The sequence below is a fragment of the Mus caroli genome, chromosome 2 (genome assembly GCF_900094665.2).
Source record: "Mus caroli chromosome 2, CAROLI_EIJ_v1.1, whole genome shotgun sequence".
NCBI classification, from domain to species: domain Eukaryota; kingdom Metazoa; phylum Chordata; class Mammalia; order Rodentia; family Muridae; genus Mus; species Mus caroli.
In genome coordinates this window covers 35,017,846-35,038,010 of record NC_034571.1, presented here as the reverse complement: position 1 = coordinate 35,038,010, position 20,165 = coordinate 35,017,846, and the positions used below count along the sequence as shown (strand labels likewise).

General features: G+C 40.5%; 1 protein-coding gene and 2 pseudogenes across 4 annotated transcripts in view; 2 read left to right on the top strand and 1 right to left on the bottom strand.

Annotated features, from left to right (window-relative positions):
* Positions 1–8,739, top strand: part of LOC110289301 — a 9,613-nt pseudogene extending 874 nt beyond the window's left edge.
* Scai (suppressor of cancer cell invasion) overlaps positions 1–20,165 on the top strand; it is a 110,915-nt gene that overhangs the window by 13,692 nt on the left and 77,058 nt on the right. For 3 of the 4 annotated variants that reach the window (XR_003835591.1, XM_021149052.2, XM_029472852.1), the window contains exon 3: positions 19,560–19,655. The exons of the other annotated variant lie outside the window; for it this stretch is intronic. Coding sequence is in view for 2 of the 3 variants with exons in the window: in XM_021149052.2 (XP_021004711.1) it covers positions 19,560–19,655 (96 nt within the window). In the remaining variant the exon portion in view is untranslated. The remainder of the gene's footprint in view (positions 1–19,559; positions 19,656–20,165) is intronic. 4 annotated transcript variants of the gene reach the window in all.
* LOC110283657 lies at positions 15,273–16,009 on the bottom strand (annotated as a pseudogene).

The window sequence follows — 20,165 nt, the reverse complement described above, 5'->3', positions numbered from 1 at the left end:
TGTAGACCAGGCTGGCCTCGAACTCAGAAATCCGCCTGCCTCTGCCTCCCGAGTGCTGGGATTAAAGGCGTGCGCCACCACGCCCGGCTGGATTAAATCTTTTTTATTTTGTTTGCTTGCTTGCTTTTTGAGACAGAGTATTGTATATCCTAGAGGACCTGGAATTCAGTATCAGTTCTAGGCTGTCCTTGACCTTGTGGCCATCTTCCTTCCGGTCTCTTCCTCTCTAGGAGTGGGAATACCAGATTGTGATATTATGCCTGGCCTTTGAAGTGAGCATTTGCATGAGTAGATCGTAAAACTCATACCCTCAGTTAATTATTTGAAGACTTAAACAGAATTAAAGTCAGGTATAACTCCTGCCTGAATCCTGAATTTGGATTCAGTCCAAAACCTTGGCTCTTAAGCCTGTTTTTGGCCCTTAGATTATTACCCCATCAGCTCTCCTTTTTTTTTTTTTTTTTTTTTTGTCTTCAGATTGGATTAGTGCCATACCTATTGGCTCTTTCAGGTCTCTAGTTTGCTGACTGCTGATCGAAGATTTCTCAGACAGTGTTATATGAGTGAATTCCTTCTAGTGTGTCTGTCTGTTCTGAGAACCCTGCAAGTACATACGCCCAGTCACCTTGTGGCCCTGCTTTCTGTCACATCCCAGGTTTTCCAAAGTGTTCCACAACCTTTTATAGCTTCCATATTGCTAGCTGTGAGTTTCCTTCTACTGCAGTCGGCTTTGAAATAGTCATCTTCACCACAGACTAAGCAAAAGGAGTGGTGCACGGATCTTCGTAAGCCTGGCAGCTGTTGTGGAAACACTTCACTCTAATGCCAGGTACCTCTTTGTGAAAGAAAATGTCCATCAGTGTACTCTGTCCCTATGATAAATAGCTGAGATGATAACTAGGTTAAAAAGACCAAAGGGTTTTTGTTTGTTTCCCTGCTCACAGGTTTGCTTATTTCAGTCTATGGTCACCTGTCCCTCTTAGGGCTGACAACATATGGTGTGATTATGTGTTATAGCAAAGCTGCTTACCTCATGACCAGGAAGCATGAAGGCAAAGTGAAAGAGGAGTCCCACAGTCCTCCTACCTAAAGGCCTTCTAAGTGTCAGGTGTGTACCAGCATTCCTGGCAATATAATAACTATTTCAATGACAATTCTACGTTGTTAGCTTTTTCTCATCTTTATTTCTTAGGCTACCTTATGTAATTTTTGTTTGAGATGCTTGTAGAGTGTGTTTTAGTTACTTTTCTATTGCCATGATGAGACACCATGACCATGGCAAGTTATTAAAAAAAAAAAAAAGTGTTTTATTTGGGGCTCATGGTTCCAGGGTTAAGAGTTTATAACTAGCATGGCAGCAGGGAGAAATGGTGCCAAAGCAGTAGCTGAGAGCTTATGTGCTTATCGACAAGAAGGAAATAGCTAACTGGTAATGGCATGGGCTTCTGAAACTTCAAAGCCCACTCTCAGTAATATACTTCTTTAACTTGGCCAATCCTCAAAATTCTTCCCAAACAGTTCCATCAACCAGGGACCAAGCATTCAGATAAATGAACCCATGAGAGCTAGTCTTCTTCAAATCATCATATTCCATTCCTTGGCCCCCATAAGCTTATAGCCATATTATCATGCAAAATGCATTTAAAAGTCTCCATAGTATTTCACAGTCTCAACAGTTTCAAAGTCCAACGGCTTTTTCTGAGACTCAAGGCAATCTCTTTTATTTATTTATTTATTTATTTATTTTTGGTTTTTCGTGACGGGGTTTCTCTGTATAGCCCTGCTGGCTCTCCTGGAACTCACTTTGTAGACCAGGCTGGCCTCGAACTCAGAAATCTGCCTGCCTTTGCCTCCCAAGTGCTGGAATTAAAGGCGTACGCCACCACCGCTCAGCTCAAGGCAATCTCTTAATTGTAACCCCTGTAAAATAAAAATTTAAAAGAAATTACATAATTTTAACATATAATGGCACTGAATATACATTACCATTCCAAAAGGGAGGAGTTGAGATATAGCTAGGAAATACTGGACCAAAGCAAGAATGAAATACAACAAGACAAATTTCAAATCCTGTAGCTCTGTGTCTGATGTCAGGGAGCTTATAGTTCTGCCCTTCAAGCTTTGCTGACTGAAATACATTTTTCTCTCTTATTCTGGTTCCACTCTCTGCCTGCAGCTCTCCTTGACAGACATCTCATGGCTCTGGCACCTCTAACATCTTGCTTGAGGTCTCCAGTGAATCCAAGCTTCGCTTTCATAGCTTCACAAAGTGGCCTCTCAGGGCCTGGATGCTCTTGACACATGCCTGGCCTCAGAGGCTCTCTGTAACATCTGAAAAAGATTCCAAAACTTTTCTCTTGTATCCTTCATGACTCCAAAGCTATCAAGTTGTCTACTTTAGATGGAGTCCTGTCTCCTCTTTGAATTACATTGACCTAAACTTTCCTTTGTAGTTGCTTTTTGGAAGAGAAAATACCTTGGGCCTTTTTCTTTCATTGTTGCAGGATTACCTGCGTGGGGTCTGCTCCCCACCCCACCCCAGGGCACCATTCCTATTCCATTTCCCATCATGCCTTTCCTTACATTTTTAGCATAGACCTCTGCTGCATTACATCTCCTGATGCTCTTTTGCCTCAGGCTGTAATGTGTGTGTGTGTATACATACATACATACTTACATATATATGTATGGCAATAGCCAACTCCCTGCTACCAACTTTTGTCATAGTTACTTTCTGTTGCTCTGATAAGACATCATGACTAAGGCAACTCATTTTTAAAAAAATGAAGGAGAAGGAAGAGGAAGAGGAAGAAGAAGAAGATGTTGTTGTTGTTGTTTCAGTGTCTCTGGTTTTATGTGGATTTCCTTGATCCAATAAGACTTGAGCTTTGTACAAGGAGATAAGAATGGATCAATTTGCATCCTTCTACATGATAACCACCACCATTTGTTGAGCCAGCACCATTTGTTGAAAATGCTGTCTTTTTTCCACTGGATGGTTTTAGTTCCTTTGTCAAAGACGAAGTGACCATAGGTGTGTGGATTCATTTCTGGGTTTTTAATTCTATTCCGTTGATCTACTGTCTGTCACTGTACCAGTACCATGCGGTTTTTATCGCAATTGCTCTGTAGTACAGCTTGAGGTCAGGCATAGTGATTCCCCAAGAGGTTCTTTTATTGTTGAGAATAGGTTTTGCTATCCTAGGTTTTTTGTTGTTCCAGATGAATTTGCAAATTGCCCTTTCTAACTGTGTGAAGAATTGAGTTGGAATTTTGATGGGCATTGCATTGAATCTGTAGATTGCTTTCGGCAGGATAGCTATTTTTACTTTATTAATCCTGCCAATCCATGAGCCTGGGAGATCTTTCCATCTTCTGAGATCTTCAATTTCTTTCTTTAGAAACTTGAAGTCCTTATCATACAGATCTTTCACTTCCTTAGTTAGAGTCACATCAAGTATTTTATTTGTGACTATTATGAAGGGTGTTGTTTCCCTAATTTCTTTGTCAGCCTGTTTATTCTTTGTGTAGAGAAAGGCCATTGACTTGTTTGAGTTAATTTTATGTCCAGCTACTGCACTGAAGCTGTTTATGAGGTTTAGGAGTTTTCTGGTGGAATTTTTAGGGACACTTATATATACTATCATATCATCTGCAAATAGTGATATTTTAGCTGCTTGTGGACGTTGTACATCGTGGTGCGGAGCCTAGTGCGCACCACGATGTACAACGTCCACAAGCAGGTTAATTTTATATCCAGCTACTGCACTCAAGCTATTTATGAGGTTTAGGAGTTTTCTGGTGGAATTTTTGGGGTCACTTATATATACTATATATCATCTGCAAATAGTGATATTTTAGCTTCTTCCTTTCCAATTCTGCTTGTGGACGTTGTACATCGTGGTGCGGAGCCTAGTGCGCACCACGATGTACAACGTCCACAAGCAGGAATTAGGTCTACTTTGAAGGTCTGATAAAACTCTGCACTAAACCCATCTGTTCCTGGGCTTTTTTTTTTTTTTGGTTGGGAGACTATTAATGACTGCTTCTATTTCTTTAGGGAATATGGGACTGTTTAGATCATTGATCTGATCCTGATTTAACTTTGGTACATGGTATCTGTCTAGGAAATTGTCCATTTTGTCCAGGTTTTCCAGTTTTGTTGAATACAGCCTTTTGCAGTAGGATCTGATGATGTTTGGATTTCCTGAGGTTCTGTTATTATGTCTCCCTTTTCATTTCTGATTTTGTTAATTAGGATACTGTCCCTGTGCCCTCTAGTTAGTCTGGCTAAGGGTTTGTCTATCTTGTTGATTTTCTCAAAAAACAAGGAGCTCACATCCTTATCTGAGAACAGGAGATGGAGCTAATTGGGAATGAAACTTCATTGACTTTTGAAACCAGTCATACACCTCCTCCAACAAGGCCACATCTCCTAATCCTTCCAAACAGTTCCAACTGAGGACCAAGCACTCAAATATATGAATCTATGGGTGCTGCTTTCATTCAAAAAACCAGAAGATTCTCAGAGATCAGTGCCTTAGCCTCACCATCTTACATATTTCTTTACATTTTCTCTCCTTGGAATCCCGCTAAATTATTTAGATATATTTTGATCCTCAGCATCATACTTTTAAGCTTTATTAGGTGAGACTGGAATAGCCTTCAGGATTGTCATCATTAGGAGGTATCATTCTTTACTACTGAAGCAAGACATTGTAAAGATTAGAGGACTTTCCCCACCTGGCTGGAGGAAAGAGGCAGTATGTGGGCTCCAGCATCTGTTTCCTCTAATCTTGTCAAGTGTTCCGTCTTCTGACACTTCTTCCACTCTTGAGCAGTGTGTTGAAAGGAACTTGCACAGATAGGGCTCCAGCATTTTCTCACTGTGTAGATTGCATATGGGAGTCTTGCCCCCTAGCTTTGGGGCTCCCACACACTCAGTTTCAGGTTTTTAACCCAGGATATCTTAGGGCTTTTCTGGAGTTCTTTCCTATGCCAGCCCTGGATGTGTTGGCAGAACAGTGAACTGGGACATTGTTTTTTAATCTTAAAATTAAAATGAACTTCTATCTGGTTGTTATTGTAGCATTTGGAAATTGTAGTTTAGTTGGTCTCATTCATTTTTGGTTCAGCCATATGTGGAGTGTTCCTTGTCTTGTTCTTTCTTTTTCTTTTTTTCTATTACTGTTTTAGAGTATGTAGTTTAGACTGTACTGAACTTACTGTGTAACCAAGGTCTGAGCTTGCTATGCAGCTGAAGATGACCCTTCTGTCTTTACTTTCCAACTAAGATTACAGGCATGTGCCATCTTCCAGCACAGAAATGGATTGAATGATCTGCTTCTGTGTGTCTCTGTGTCTCTGTGTCTGTGTCCATGTGCATCTGTTTGTCTAACTGGTTAATTAATGTTTTGTTTTTTGAGACAGTCTAATGTAGCCAAAGCTGGCCTTTAACTGCTGATTCTCCCTCATCTGAAAGCAGTGTATGGGTATTACGAAAGCATCCCTAGGCTAGCCTTAAACTGTATCTGAGGATAACTTAATTTTTGATCCTCCTGCTGCTTCTTCCAAAGTGCTGATATTTCAGCATGTGCTACCACACTTGACCTGCCTTTTTTCTTCAATGGTTGTTAAGCACGTTGCCTGGTTAAGCTATGTACAGTTTACATCTTGGAAAATTGTAGGATTGTTGACTTTGCATTTGCCTTTTTTTCAGCTTTGATCCAGTGTGCTTTCTATGAGGACAAATGGCCTATACATAGTCACATATTGTGTAATGAGCTCATCTTTCAGTCCTGTACTTTAGACTATGTTGTTACCACCATACTGTATATGTTTAAGTTGTATACTCTCAGTCTACACCTAGAATCCCAGCACCTAAGAGGCTGAAGCAGAAAGATTAAGATTTGGAGACCAGCCTAGGCTATGTAGGGAGACATGTCTATAAAAAGACAGTAATTTAAGCAAAACAAAAAGTTTTTATTCTCTTTGTCCTTTCCTATGAGGACAGACTCTATCTGAAAAAACTTTGGATTAACTAAGGCCAACTAGATGACTTGAATTAAGTTCAAACATACTTGGGTTTATATTGAAGTTTTTAAAGGAAAGACTAGTTTCAGCTGTAGTTCTTTGTAGTTCTTCTAGTTTTATTAAAACCTTTATTATTTGGGGGGAGAGCAGTGCCACAGGTGGAGGTCAGAGGACAGCCTGACCTCTGTCCTTCCTTCTTGATGTGAGTTCTTGGGCTTGAATCCAGATCCTCAGGTTTGTGTATCAAGTGCCTTAACCAGTTGAGCCATGTCTCTGGCCCTTTTTCAGTTTTGAATTCTCATTTACTTCTTTTGCAATGGGTTATTATTAGTGGGGAGAGATGTTGGGATTAAAAATAAAATGAAACTAATGAATTGAAACTATGGGTCTTAAATATTTTCAAAGGGTTTTATTTATTTACTGTGTGTGTGAGTACATTCGTGTGTTTGTGGGAGATAGGAGTGAGTGTGCACATACATATGGGTGCAGATGCCCAAGGAAGCCCAAAGAGGGTGTCACATTTCCTGGGACTGGAATTACACCCAGCTTGAGCTACCTTGGAAGTGCTGGTGCAGGTCCTCTGGAAGTGTAGCCATTGCTCTTAACCACTGAGCCATCTCTTTAGCCCACAAAACAGATCTCTTAAATAACTTGGCAGGTTGGAGATTTAGCTCAGTAGGCCCTTTAGCTCCAGGCTTGGAGTTGAAGAAAGGGGTTAAATAATCAAAGTCTGGTCATATGGTTCAGTGGCTAAAGGCATTTGCTACCGAACACGATGACCAGAGTTCAATCCTCAGGACCCAGAGAGAAGGAGAACTGAATCCTGCAGGTTTACCTCTAACCTGACATATGTGCCATGGCACTCACATATGTGTGCATGCACACACAAACAAAAAAATATAAATAAATAATACAAAATAGAATTTACAAAACTAGGTGAATTATGATTCAGATTTTTGGAATTATACCAACAGAACCGTTGTAGTATATATGAATTTAACTTTGATAACTTGAATTTATTGCTCGTCTTTACCAGACTTTAATGTCAGTGCTTCTGTTTAGGAGATTACTTTGCAATATTTTTCAGAATTATAAACTGGTGAGTTTAATTCAACATAATATGACTGGAGTTCATGCTCTTAGAAGCCACCATGTTTCAGAAGCCTTCCTAACATTGAGGAAATGTAAGCTTAGTGGTTAGTTTGAATCGTTGGTTGGTTGGTTGGTTGGTTGGTTTGGTTTGGTTTTATTGAGCCAGGGTCTCTCCATGTAGCTCTGACTGTCCTGGAAATCAAAGATCCACATGCCTCAGTGTTCAAAGTGCTGAGACTAAAGGCGTGTGCCACCACACCCTGTGAATTTGGAAATGTTTTATTTAGGAATAATTTAACTTTTGTGTCATCCGTAACTAGTAGCTTACAGAAGAAAATGCTCTTAGATTTCCTCCCTCAGTTAAATACACTATTAAATTTTTCTGCTTTTCAGAATTTGTGGGTTTCATTTGTTTTCTTTAGTTGCTGAGATCTGACAGCTAGAATTAAAGTAAAATCTTTTGGGAGGTTATTAAGTTACTTGGATTTTAAAGCCTGAGCTAAGGGCTGGAGAGGAGGCTCATTGGTTTAGCGGCCATACTGCCCTTGCAGAAGCCCAGAAGTTTGGTTCCTTCCCAGGCATGAGACACCTCATAAACTCCTATAATTTTAGCCTCATAATTCCTATGTCAAATTCTGATCTCTGTCAGTACCTGCACTCATATGTGTGTACACACACACACACTTCAAAACAAACCATTTTTAAAAACAAAGCTGGCCCACCTCTCTGAATCCCAGACTGGTGAGTTTCGAGTTCTGGGCAGAGGCCTGTCAGAAACTACCCAAGTACCTCAGGTCTGACCTCCAAGGGCTGCGCTCCAGGAAGCTGCCTGCCTGCGGGTGGAGTGAAAAGCAAAGGCTACCGCTGTGATGCTGTGTGCTGCACGGGCTCTGCTGCCTCTCAGCTGTATTGCTGGAACCTGCCAGACACAGGACAGACACACCCACCAGAGAGCTTCCTTACTGCCTTTTGGGAGCTCGTTCTTTTTGTTTTGTTTTGTTTTGTTTTGTTTTGTTTTGTTTTGTTTTTTGAGACAGGGTTTCTCTGTGTAGCCCTGGCTGTCCTGGAACTCACTTTGTAGACCAGGCTGGCCTCGAACTCAGAAATTCACCTACCTCTGCCTCCCAAGTGCTGGGATTAAAGGCTTGCACCACGTCCTGCTGGGAGTTTATTCTTATGAGAGCAGAACCTCTATGAAAGAAGAAGGTAGACCCCAGAAAGGAACAAGCAGCAAAGGATCGCCTGAAAACTGGGAAAGCCACCCAAGAACTGATTCCTATTGAAGATTTTATTACCCCTGTGAGGTTCTTGGATAAATCAAGACAGCGACCTTAGGAGGAGTATTAGAGAAGAGTGAACAGAGCTCTTCTCTGAAGAGGTAGGCACTGTATAAGCAGCAGGAGCTGGAAAGGGATTCCATCAAAGCTGTGCTGGACAGGAAGCCCTGGAAGAGCTGAAACTTGACTCTACAGAGCTCCAAAGCCTGACACCAGCCTATTCCCCTTTGAGAAAGAAGGGCCACATTACACACCACCTATCTCTAACGACCAGGCCCCTGAAGGCAGGTACAATGATATCACCAAGGTGTACACTCAAGTAGAATTCAGAAAATAGAACTGAAAACTGCTGTCCTCAGAACATGCTGGCCCTAGGAGTCTGGACTAGCAACCTAAAGTCTACTTTGCACAGACGAGTCATCCTAGGAACAAATAAAGGGTAATCAAAAGCATCTGTTGTTTATTTATCAATATGAAGTCACCTAAGTTTGACTGGGGTTTTCAGATGCTGGTAAACCAGTGACAGACAAGAACCATACAGTGGGGCTGTGACTGGAAACTAAAGATTTCAGTTGTATTCTAAACTGTTTGCAGAAGGCATGTAACAACCCAAAGGTGAAAAGCATGCTGGCTAAGTGTGACAGAGGAATCTGGACCTTGGCTGGGGGCAGCTGCAAAATTTCCCATTGGGTTGTCAAGATGACAACTTTCAAGAGTGGAACAAGTCAGAAACATTAGTGAAGTCTGCTCTGGCCTCCAGAAGAAGATGAGACAGGCATTTGCTATGATTAATCTGAAACAATTCCTGTAATCCCAGTGCCTGAAAGACTGAAGCAAAAAGACTGCCAGGAGTTTTAAGGCTATCCCCCTAAGGTACAGTTTGAGACCCTGTCTCTGAAACAAAACCAAAATTCTGAAGTTGTGAATATTCTGCCATAATAAAATAGCATAGCGTGGGCACCTTACACAAACCAGCAGGCTTTCTAGCACTCCCCAAGCTGAGGTCTTGGCATGCTTCTCCAGAGCTATCCCTCTCTTGGTTTTCAGGTCCAGAGAGGCTGCTTATCAGCCTTTGTTTTCTCATCTTACGGTACATTCATGTTAGTGTACAACAAACTTAACGGTCTCACTGTAGCCTAATTACCTCCTTAAACACCCATACTACTTCCATACTCTGGGGTGCTGAGGGTTAGGACTTCAACATGTGAATCTTAGTGAAGAGGGTTTGGCCCAGTGACAATGTAGTGCCATTTTTCCTAGTGACTTGAGGTGCAACTTCAGAAAGGCTTTGGCTTCTTAAGTTCTATAGTGCAAACAAGCCAGGACAAATTTTTGTCTCACTACAAACTTAAATTATTGCGGGCTGGTAGTACAAATTAGTGGGAAATGGTCTAGTATGTTCAAGCCTCTGACTTTGACTTCCAGCATCTCATGCCAAAAAAAAAAAAAAAACAAAAACAAAAAACTTTTTATTGTGGCTAAAGACAGATTTTACTCACTTGACCATTTCTGAGTGAGTGGTATAGTATATAATATACTGAAAGCATATTTAGAATACATTGCTACCATCTGTGTATCTCTAGAACTTTCCATTATGAAATGAAAAACTACCTATTAAAGAACTTCTGCCAACTATGACACATGACTGTAGTTCCAGCTACTTGGGAGACTGAGAGCTAACCTGGGCTATATCATGAAACACTCATTCCTCTGTACTCCCAGCAAAACTGTTGCCATTCTCCTTTCTGCCCCATGAGTCTGACTCATGTGCCTCAGTAAGTGGATTCATTGTTGATCTTGCCTGGCCAATTTCTCCAAGCATATTGCCTCTATTTATATATTTAATTTTTTAGAACACTGTGCGTGTGTGTGTGTGTGTGTATGTATGTATGTATTCATATTCATTCTACCAGTTCTGTCCCTCTAGAGAACCCTGACTAAAGAGATTTTCATACCAGAAGTAGTTCTAGAGCAACAAAAGTATAAGGGTGAATTTTTCTTAAATATTTAGAATAGGCTTCCCAATTTGCCAGCATCTACAGTTACTGAAGCCTCTCGTTACTGAAACCTTTCCTAGATGCTCAGAGAACACTGAAAGCCCATGGTGTTAACTATTTCACAAACTTATCAAAATAAGTGCATTTGATTATCCTGGGAAATGTCTAATTAAGTATTTTAATTAAAGCTAATTAAAAATAGAAACAAGAATAAAGACTGGCCATCAAAGTGTTAATTTATGGCACATATATTAGCTTTATTATTAAGATTTAGAGTTAACATTTGTTCATTGTTTTGTTTTTGAGACAGTATCTCTGCTAGTTTTTATGTCATCTTGACACAGCTAAAGTCATGGTGTGTGTGTGGGGGGGGGCGTTGTTGTTTTGTTTGGGGTTTTTTGTTTTGTTGTTTTGTGTTGGTTTTTTTGAGACAGGGTTTCTCGTGTAACCGTAGCTGTCCTGGAACCCACTCTGTAGACCAGGCTGGCCTTGAACTCAAAGATCAGCCTGCCTCCACTTCCTGAGTGCTGAGATTAAAGGTATGTATCACCACCACCCAGCTGCCAAGACTCGTTTTTGAAGACAGAACACTTCAGTTGTAAAATGTCCACACCACATTGGCCTGTGGGCAAGCCTGTGGTGCATTTTCTTGATTGATGGTCAATTTGGGAGGATCTAGCAGTTCCCCCACTGGACTGTTGGTCCTGAATGCTAATGAAAGCAGACTGGTCAAGCCATGGGGAGCAAGCCAGTAAGTACTCCTTCATGGTCTCTCTTATCACATCACCTTCTGCCTAGAGTTCCAAACCCTGGCTTCCCTCAGTGATGGACTGTAATAAGGATGTATTAGCAAAGTAAACCCTGCCCTCTCCAAGCTGCTGTTATCAGGGTGTTTTAGCACAATAGAAGACTAAGACTAGGGTCTCACTGTATAGCTCTGGCCAGCCTGGAACTAGCTATGTAGACTAGGCTGGCCTGGAACTCAGAAAGATCCACTTGCCTCCCAAGTGCTTGGGATTAAACATCTACATCACATTAGAAAAATAATATGCCTGGCTTGGTATTAATTTTTAAGTCTGGTTACACTATACTGGGCACTGTCTTTTATTTGTGGGAAGTGAGTTTTTCGGTAGCAGGAACAGTTGTTTCCAGGTGAGCTCTATTGTGCTTTGGACGAGAACTATTGTGTTCTCTTGTCAGTTGGAGAGTCCAGGGGAACTCCTTTCTAGTGACCAGCTTTATTTTTGGATTGTAGTTAGTAAGTGTAATTTTAGTTGTGACAATAATGTTCAGGATGCATGTGAAGGTGTAGCTATAATGCAGATTAAAATTAGATATGCTTCCTTCCTTTGGCTCACAATCTAAATTTAGTAGACAAGAATTTTCTTTCCTGGATGTCATTAAAAATAGAAAATACCCATCTGTCTAGATTGGATTATAGAGATGTGCCTGCAGCCCTAGAGCCAACTGGCTTCTGTCCAGCTTTAAGATTCTAAGAAAAATAAATGTTCTTTAACACAGAGACCAAGAGTTCCAGTTAATGTTGACCTTGAATTGTCTTCTAAGTTTGTGAACCCGAAGAAGACTTGGAAAGATTGAGATTTGAGAGTAATTGAAAAATGATATAGTACTGCTTTGTCCCAGAAGAATTTGGCTTTGTGGTAAAACCTAATTTTATGAATTACTTGCAGTATAAGAAAGTTACTTCTGAAAGTATTAACTTCACTTACATTGCTGAACTGGTAAAGCGTACTTCTTGGGATTATTAAGAAGACCATCAAGTATTGAAACATATTTGAAGTGCTTTTCTTCAGTGCTTAGAGTCCAGACCCATTTTTAAATGGTGATAGTTGTTATTATTGCTGATTGTTATGCCTTCTGGTTCCTCTTATTTAATTTTTTTTTGCCTGCCTGGCATGGTGACACACTTGTGTAATTACAGCACTCAAAAGGCAGAGACAGGTAGATCTCTTTAAGTTCCAGACCAGACCAGGTAGAGCTATATATTAAGAACTTGTCTCAAAAATAACAAAAAAAAAAAAAAGAAAGAAAGAAATGAAACTACAAACTCTGAAAAAAAAATGTCAGCTTAGATAAAGAAATAAAATTTTAATTTGGATCTTAGGTTATGATAATACATCTAAGGGTGTTTGGAGTCATGAAAGTTAAGTGGAAGAGGGCTGAAATTCATTGCCAAAGGATACCTATATTCAGTGTAGCAGCAGGGAAACGGCCTGAGAGAAAGCTATCAGTGCAGGGACAAGAACTGAGAAAAGAAAGCCATAGAATTCGATCATCAGGCTTATTACCCCTGTCTCATACTCTTCTCAATTCATTAAAAAGGTAATTTATATCAGATGGTGAAAAGGCTGGGGTTCAATGAATTGGGGGTGTAGATATAGATCAGCCCACTGTTTATATAACCCCCTATGGCTCTTCAGTTCCCTTACTACACAAAACCAGTTCTCCTACCACCTACTTCCTTCTTACCAATCTAGGTGTCCTGCTTCTCTTTAACTACCTTCTTGCTGTTGCTTAGACACACCAGACAGGTTGACTCATGGCCTGTACTCTTGCTGCTTCCTCTGTGTAGAATAATGGAGTTCCCTCATGGCCAAAAAGTAGAACCCTAGGATTCAGATATGTTATGCATCAGTGTATACAGCAGCACTAGTCACAACAGCCAGCAGGATGAAATAACTGAAATGCCCATCCATGAATGACCCTATACACCCATTAGTATACACATACAATCATATTCTCCTCTGTTGTAAAAGGAAACTAAATGCTGACACATGTAACAATAAGTAAACTTTAAAGACATCTTACTAAGTAAAATAAGTGAGGCACAAAATGGCACATATTATATGAATCCATTTAAGAAAATTCAATGTCCCAGATTTCACATATATTCTGACAGTCCCAGTACATAGGAGAATTATAGGCTTCAGACTAGCCTGGGTTACAAAATACAATCGTTTCTCAGAAATAACACATACACACACAAAAGATTTTAACATGCCTTGTTAACAGACATGTGATTTCTCCATATTCATTACTTGCACCTAAGTTTGGAGTGTTCAACCTAAGCCAAGGTACTAATGATAATGCTTACATTTTATTTATTTGTATTTGTTGAAGCAAAAGCTTTTCTTAACCAAATTCTGTACAGATCACGTTGTAATTTGGGGACTATCTGCATATGTTTTCTCTGTTTTTTCCACATGGGAATGTGTATTTATCACTGCTCTGGAGGCAGTGTAGATAAGAGCTTCTAGAAGAGGCTCTGGAAGAATGGAGCCTATAAACAAGATGGACTCAAGTCTTATGCAGTAGACAATATTATTCAGAGTATCGGCCAGTTTATACTCCAAGAGTTGAGAGGAGTCATATTAGTAAAGCATACAATCATAGGGACAAGCTACATCTGACAAAAACATGTTTTTCTGCAGAGGCCTATAAACAACTAGCAATAGCCAGCTGTAATGCATAGTCTGAAGTAAACTCACTCCTCTCCATTACACCTGGAGGGGCGCAAAACCATGATCTAAGAGCGAGTCTCTGTTTTTAAGGACACCAAGGTCACAAGATTCTTGACATTTTCTCACAAGCACTCAGGTATTTCCTCACTGGACCCCATTCTTGGACCACGTTCCAACAGTATTATTTTTCATCTTAATTTTCCGAAGTTTTGTTGTTTTTAACGACTGTGAGTGTTTTACCTACAATATGTATGTCTATGCAACACATTTGTGCAGTGCCCAAGGCGGCCAAAAGATGTGAGATTCCCTGGGACTAGAGTTAAAGGCAGTTGTGAACTGCCAAGTGGGTCCTGGGAAACAAACTCAGGACTTCTGCTAGGGCAGTATCTTCATTTGGGTTTCTATTGTTTCATGGTGATTAATAACTTGGGAATAAAGGGTTTATTTAATCTTATACTTCTGCATCACACTCCATCACCAAAGAGAAGTCAGGGCAGAAACTGATGCAGAGGCCATAGAGCAGTGCTGCTTACTGGCTTGTTCCCCCCATGACTTGCTCAACTTCCTTTTTTATAGAACCCAGGACCACCAGCCCTGGGGTGCCACACCCTCAATGGCTAAGCCCTGAACATCAATCAGTAATTAGGAAAATATATCACAGGCTTGCCCACAGGTCAATCCGATGGAAGCATTTTCTCAATTGAGGTTCCCTTTTCCAAAGTGACTCTAGCTTGTGTCAAGTTGACATAAAAATTAGCCAGTACAAGCAGCAAGTGTTCTTAACTGCTAAGCTATCTCTCCAGTCTTTGTTTTTGTGTTTTTAGGATGAATTGGAAACAGGAGGAGTGTTTTGATGTTGTAAATGTGCTTGCTGATTAAGGAATAGGGCACATCCCTACAAACCCAGGAATTATCTAACTTCTGCTAAAACGACAACCAGCCCTTTGTATCTCCAGTTCCAGACTGAGTAATTGCTTTCAGCATAATAGCAATTACCACAGACAGTGAACATTTAATAACTAGATTGGATACATTCCTTCGGCAGTGCACTAATAGGAAAAACACCACCAAAGTAATTCTCCCCCACATCTGACCTGCCTATTTCTCAGTTTACCAGCATTGTGTCTGTATCTTGCTGCCTCATCTTAGGAATTTCAAAAACTATAATATTCCAGGTTATTGGTCCTTCAAACTGTTTGCTATGTAGCATTGAACTTTTCTAATATGATTAAAGAAGTCTTATAATATCCCAGAATTTCTGGGTGAGAAAGGCACCTTCAAAGGCATAGATGTGGATTTCTGTCATTCTCAGTTTCAGCTGCGCTCCCTGTTGATCACGCCACAAAAGTGAGTGATGTCAGCAGCTAGCTCAAACTTAAGAGATCGGTCCTTTATCCTTCGAGGCTCATAGTTAAGACCTTGTTCTAATGAACACACTCGGGGCACAATATGTTGTGTCCTCCAGGTATGGGGGTGGAAATGTGCAGGCCGGAAGCAGGAAAGAGGGCAGTCGCTTTCCCTTTCTTCTCAGGTACCCAGGCTTGTCCAGCATGGAACCGAAGCCAAACCCGACCACTTGAGTTCCCAGGAAGGTTTGTCCCATGAACCACACACCATATTTCCCCATAGGTCTTCATTGTTGCATTGGACAGCACTGTCTCAGACTTCTTAGCATTGGCTGCAATTCTGGCCCAAGAAGTCAGCACTGCCTCAGAAGCAGATGTCACAATGGTGGTGCTAACTTCCTCATAGAGCAGAAGAGGATCAGTGAGGGCAGTATCTGCAACTCTGGTACAGTGATGATTTCCAGGGGAACTGTTACCTGAGACTCTACCCTCAGTTCAGTCTTCTTTTTTTTTTTTTTTTTTTGAGATATCTTCAGCCTGGCCTCTTTGGCTGAGTCAGTAACATTCTTCAACTCAGGCTTCCTGCAAGTGTGCCCTGGTGTCTCAGTATCTTGTGCTTTTTTTCTCCTTTGGTTTACAACCGTTATCTTTCTTGGACTTTTTTGTTTTTTCCCAGTTGCTTTAGTGTTGGCAGAAGATGTGCTTGATTGACTAGGCATCTGATATTCCACTTCTTCCCTCTGTTCTTCTGTGTTCCCCTTCTTGCTTCCAGCAGTCTCCATCTTGAGATTAGATGAAACCTGCGAAAGAAAGTTCTTCCAGCTTCCAAATGAGCTCTGGCCTCAGATGCTCAGGCAGTTTGGGAAAAGCCAGTGAGGCCACCCGAAGTTCCACCTCTGCTCATTGTGATCACTGAACACTAGGAGTAGCCTCTTGTGTGAAGATAAAACGTGTCCGATGTCTTTTGCTGCAAGTAGGTCCTGGTGCAGGAGTATAACATCTCCAGATACAACAGTTGCTAGTCCTGTCACTAACACAGCAAGGTCATAGCCAGTTCAGCAGTCAACTGTAAAGACTTAGTTTGTGCCTGTAGCCTCTGCACGTCCTCTTCCCTGGGTTGTAGTGTTTAGTACTTGGGTTTGTTTTCTGCTGTTGTAAATTTTTTTCTGCACTCATGTGTATTTATTTATTTTTAAATTGTTAGCCCAAGTGCAAATCTTATTAGCCAAATTGAATCTATTAACTTTGTGTGTGTGTGTCTATTTTTTATTGGATATTTTATTTACTTACATTTCAAGTGTTATCTCCTTTCCCAATTCCCCACACACACACACACACACACACAATAAACCCCTTATCCTAGTCCCCCTCCTCCTGCTTCTACGAGGGTGTACCCCCACCACCCACCACCTTCTGCCTCCCTGCCCTCACATTCCCCTACACTGGGGCATCGAGCCTTCACAGAACTAAGGGCTTCTTCTCCCATTGATGCCCATCAAGGCCATCCTCTGCTACATATGGAGCCTGATATAGCTAGCTGTCTCCTGAGAGGCTCTGCCAGAGCCTGACATATACAGAGGTAGATGCTTGCAGCTAACCATTGAACTGATCATGGGATCCCCAATGGAGGAGTTAGAGAAAGGACTGAAGGAGCTGAAGGGGTTTGCAACTCCATAGGAAGAACAACAATATCAACCAACCAGAGCTCCCAGGGTCTAAACCACCAACCAAGGAGTACACTTGGAGGGACCCATGGCTGTTGTAAAATATTACACCAAATCTAGCTTGTGAGGGGAAAAAAAAGAAGTCATGGCATTCATGATGATTGAAGGTTGTCTGTTTAATTTTCTGCATCAATGTGGACATGTTATACTGCTTTATTAATAATCCCATTATCTACTACTAGATCTCTCCTCCAATAAAAGGTCATTTTATTATTGTACTTTAAATTATGTTCTAAATATGTCTGTATTCTTGTTTGCTAATCCGTTTTTGAAATGGGTCTCAAACTCTTAGGCTCAAGCCATCTTCTTGCCTTGGCCTCCTGAGTATCTAGAACTATAAGCACACTACAGTGCTGACTGTACACCGGTAGGGTTGATGTGGGAGTAATGACATTTCTGCTGATGATGCCACAGGCCTGTAATTCCACCATTCAGAGACAGAGGCAAGAGGATACAGGGCTTGAGGACCCATGTGATTAATTTAATAGTAAGGCCCTGTCACAAGCCCCTGCTTCACTTGAAATTTCTGATGTTTATTGACAGTTATATTAATTCTTAGACATTCACAAAGTACTTATAGACTTCTATAATAAAATATAGTTGTATTTCAAGACAAAAACAAAAGGAATTCCTTATAAACATACTTTGGGAAAGACTTTTATACATTTTTTTTCTGAGACAGGGTTTCTCTGTAGGCTACTACCATGTTCAGCATCAATTATTTTCTTCCTCATTGAATCACATGATTCAAAGGAAAAACATTTTTGATAAAAATCATATATATCTCAGTCTAAAATGCCTAAATATGCTAATGTGATGATTAAATATACATATATTAATATATTTCAGACCTTTAAACATTCAAGTATTTACGGACCTAGAAGAATGATACTTTATATCTACATTTAATATATATATGTATCTCTACACATACACACATGAAACAGTTGTCAACAAATATGACCCAAGACATACTTTAAATGACAAATACAAGTTGCATAATTTATATTGTACAATTTCATTTTCATTTAAGAAAATATCATGCTTGATATGCAAAGAAAAAGGGTTGGAATGTCATACAGTTGTTGACTGTGAAGAACCCTAGTCACTGTCCTCAGACTGAGCCGAATCAGTTCTTGAGATAAAGATTCATATGAAAATGACTTGCAAGAAAGAACTAAATAAAGTAAGAAAGCGGGACTGGGAGGAGAGCAAGGCTTGGCCCCAAACAGAGGAATAACATTAAGAAAAGCCAGGTGGACAGCTAGAGTTAAACCAAGCCAATGACCATAAAGTAGACTGGTTCTTGTGTCCTTGGGACCTCCCATGCATGTAAGGGTAGGTCAGGAAGTGTCTGTACCCTGCATGAAGTCACCTTACAGAGACTTGCAGGTATTGGGTGTAGGAGCTTGGGGTTGGGGGGTGGGGGATGTGGACAGGTCCCTGGCAGCAGTTGTGGCTGACACCAAATGTTGAAGATTTGAAGCTAGGGACTTAGTTCTTTTCAAATAAACAAATTGAGTTTAAGCCATCCAGGGCTAGCTATTATGGTAGTCCCACAGAAATTTAGGCTGATTTCTGTGCTCCCATTTTAGGTTGCAATCCTTATTTTGAGAATATCCTGTCTGTGTTGTGGTATTGCCCAGATCTACATGGTCCACAATACTCAAAATGATGTTCATATTCCTGTTAGAAGAATAAGGAAAAGGCAGAGAAAGGACACATTAATTCTGATAAGAACCAGTCCTAGAAATTACATATATGACTTCAAGCCCCATTGACTGTGATGTAGTTTCATGGCTACCTCTGATTGCAAGGGAAAATAGTTTGATTCTGCTTGGTCTTGTGCCCAGCTAAAATGGATTGTTATACAACGGTTTCTATAGAAGGAAAGAACATGTATCATGAACCATCTGTAGACATCCTCACTTTGTATTTTACAAGGATATTCATTTTGTTTTTAGTTTTCACAAGCACACATTTAATTGTGTCATGGGTTGGGTCTCTAGGAAGCAGATTTTGAGACAGAATTTCGTGTGTGAGATATTAAAGAGTGGCCATAGGTCCAACCACTGTAGGAGTGATAGGAATGAAGTAGGATTTGGCAGGAGAAGCTGAGCTATGGTGCTGTTCTGACAATAGCCATCACCGACTGCATGGAGAGCCCTAGAGCTGCTATCCTTGCACAGTTGCTCTGCATCAAGCTGGAGTGGAATGTTTGATTGTGTATATTCTTCAGTTTTTGTCTACCCAGATTTGCTACAAAAGTTGCCCCAAGAAGCAGCTAACAGGGAATTCTTACTAGGGAGTGTAAATAATGTCTGATTTGTGATTGGGACCCACAAAGAAAGCTAGGGAAAATGGAGGATACAGCATCATCGTTTCTGCCGCTCATTGGGTTTAGGCTGCCATGGGAACAGCCTGACCCTGTGGCAAGGCCACTTTGCTAGGTGACCCGGCCCCACAGGCTCTGAATTTGCCCTTTCTTGAAGGAGATTGAAGTGGCACATTCTATATTTGTCACAAATTTATTTAGAAGTAATGAATACATTTTATTTACTCATTTTATAAATTAGAAAGCTAAATATACTTATTTTTTTTCACCCAGATTTCTTAAGCAACTACTGTCTGACACTGGAGATGAAGAAATTTTAAAACGACGTCTCTCTCCTCCTGGAGTTTTTGTTATATCTGGAGATAGATGGTAAATAAGTGAATTCCTAATGTGTTAAGTAGTTAGGGTTCTTCTCTGACAAGGTGGTCTGATTGGATGTTAAATGAAATTATGAACTAGACATGCGGGTCTTTAGGAGAAGAACATTTCAAGCTGAGATTTCAGTAAGTGCCAAGGCAGCTATGTGTGGTATGTTGGTATGTTTGAGAACAGCAAGGAGGCTGTGTGGCTGGAGTCAGCTAGAACAGTAGGATGGTAGAGTGAAGAATGGCAGGAGAGTCCTGGACATAGGGCTGATGGTCAGGTCATGTGAGACCTTAAAATCCATGCAAAGAGAATAGAACTACAGGAGATATGATGAAATCTGTCATGTTTTTAAGAGATCACTTTGTTTGTTGTTTTGTAAGTACACTGTAGCTGAGCAGTGTGAATATGTGCAGTCCTTAAAAATGAACAAGATTGTGAATAGGTCAAGTTTTTTAGAGGGACTGGTTGGGATTCAGTTTTCTTTTTTTTTTTTTTTTTTTTTTTTTTTTTTTT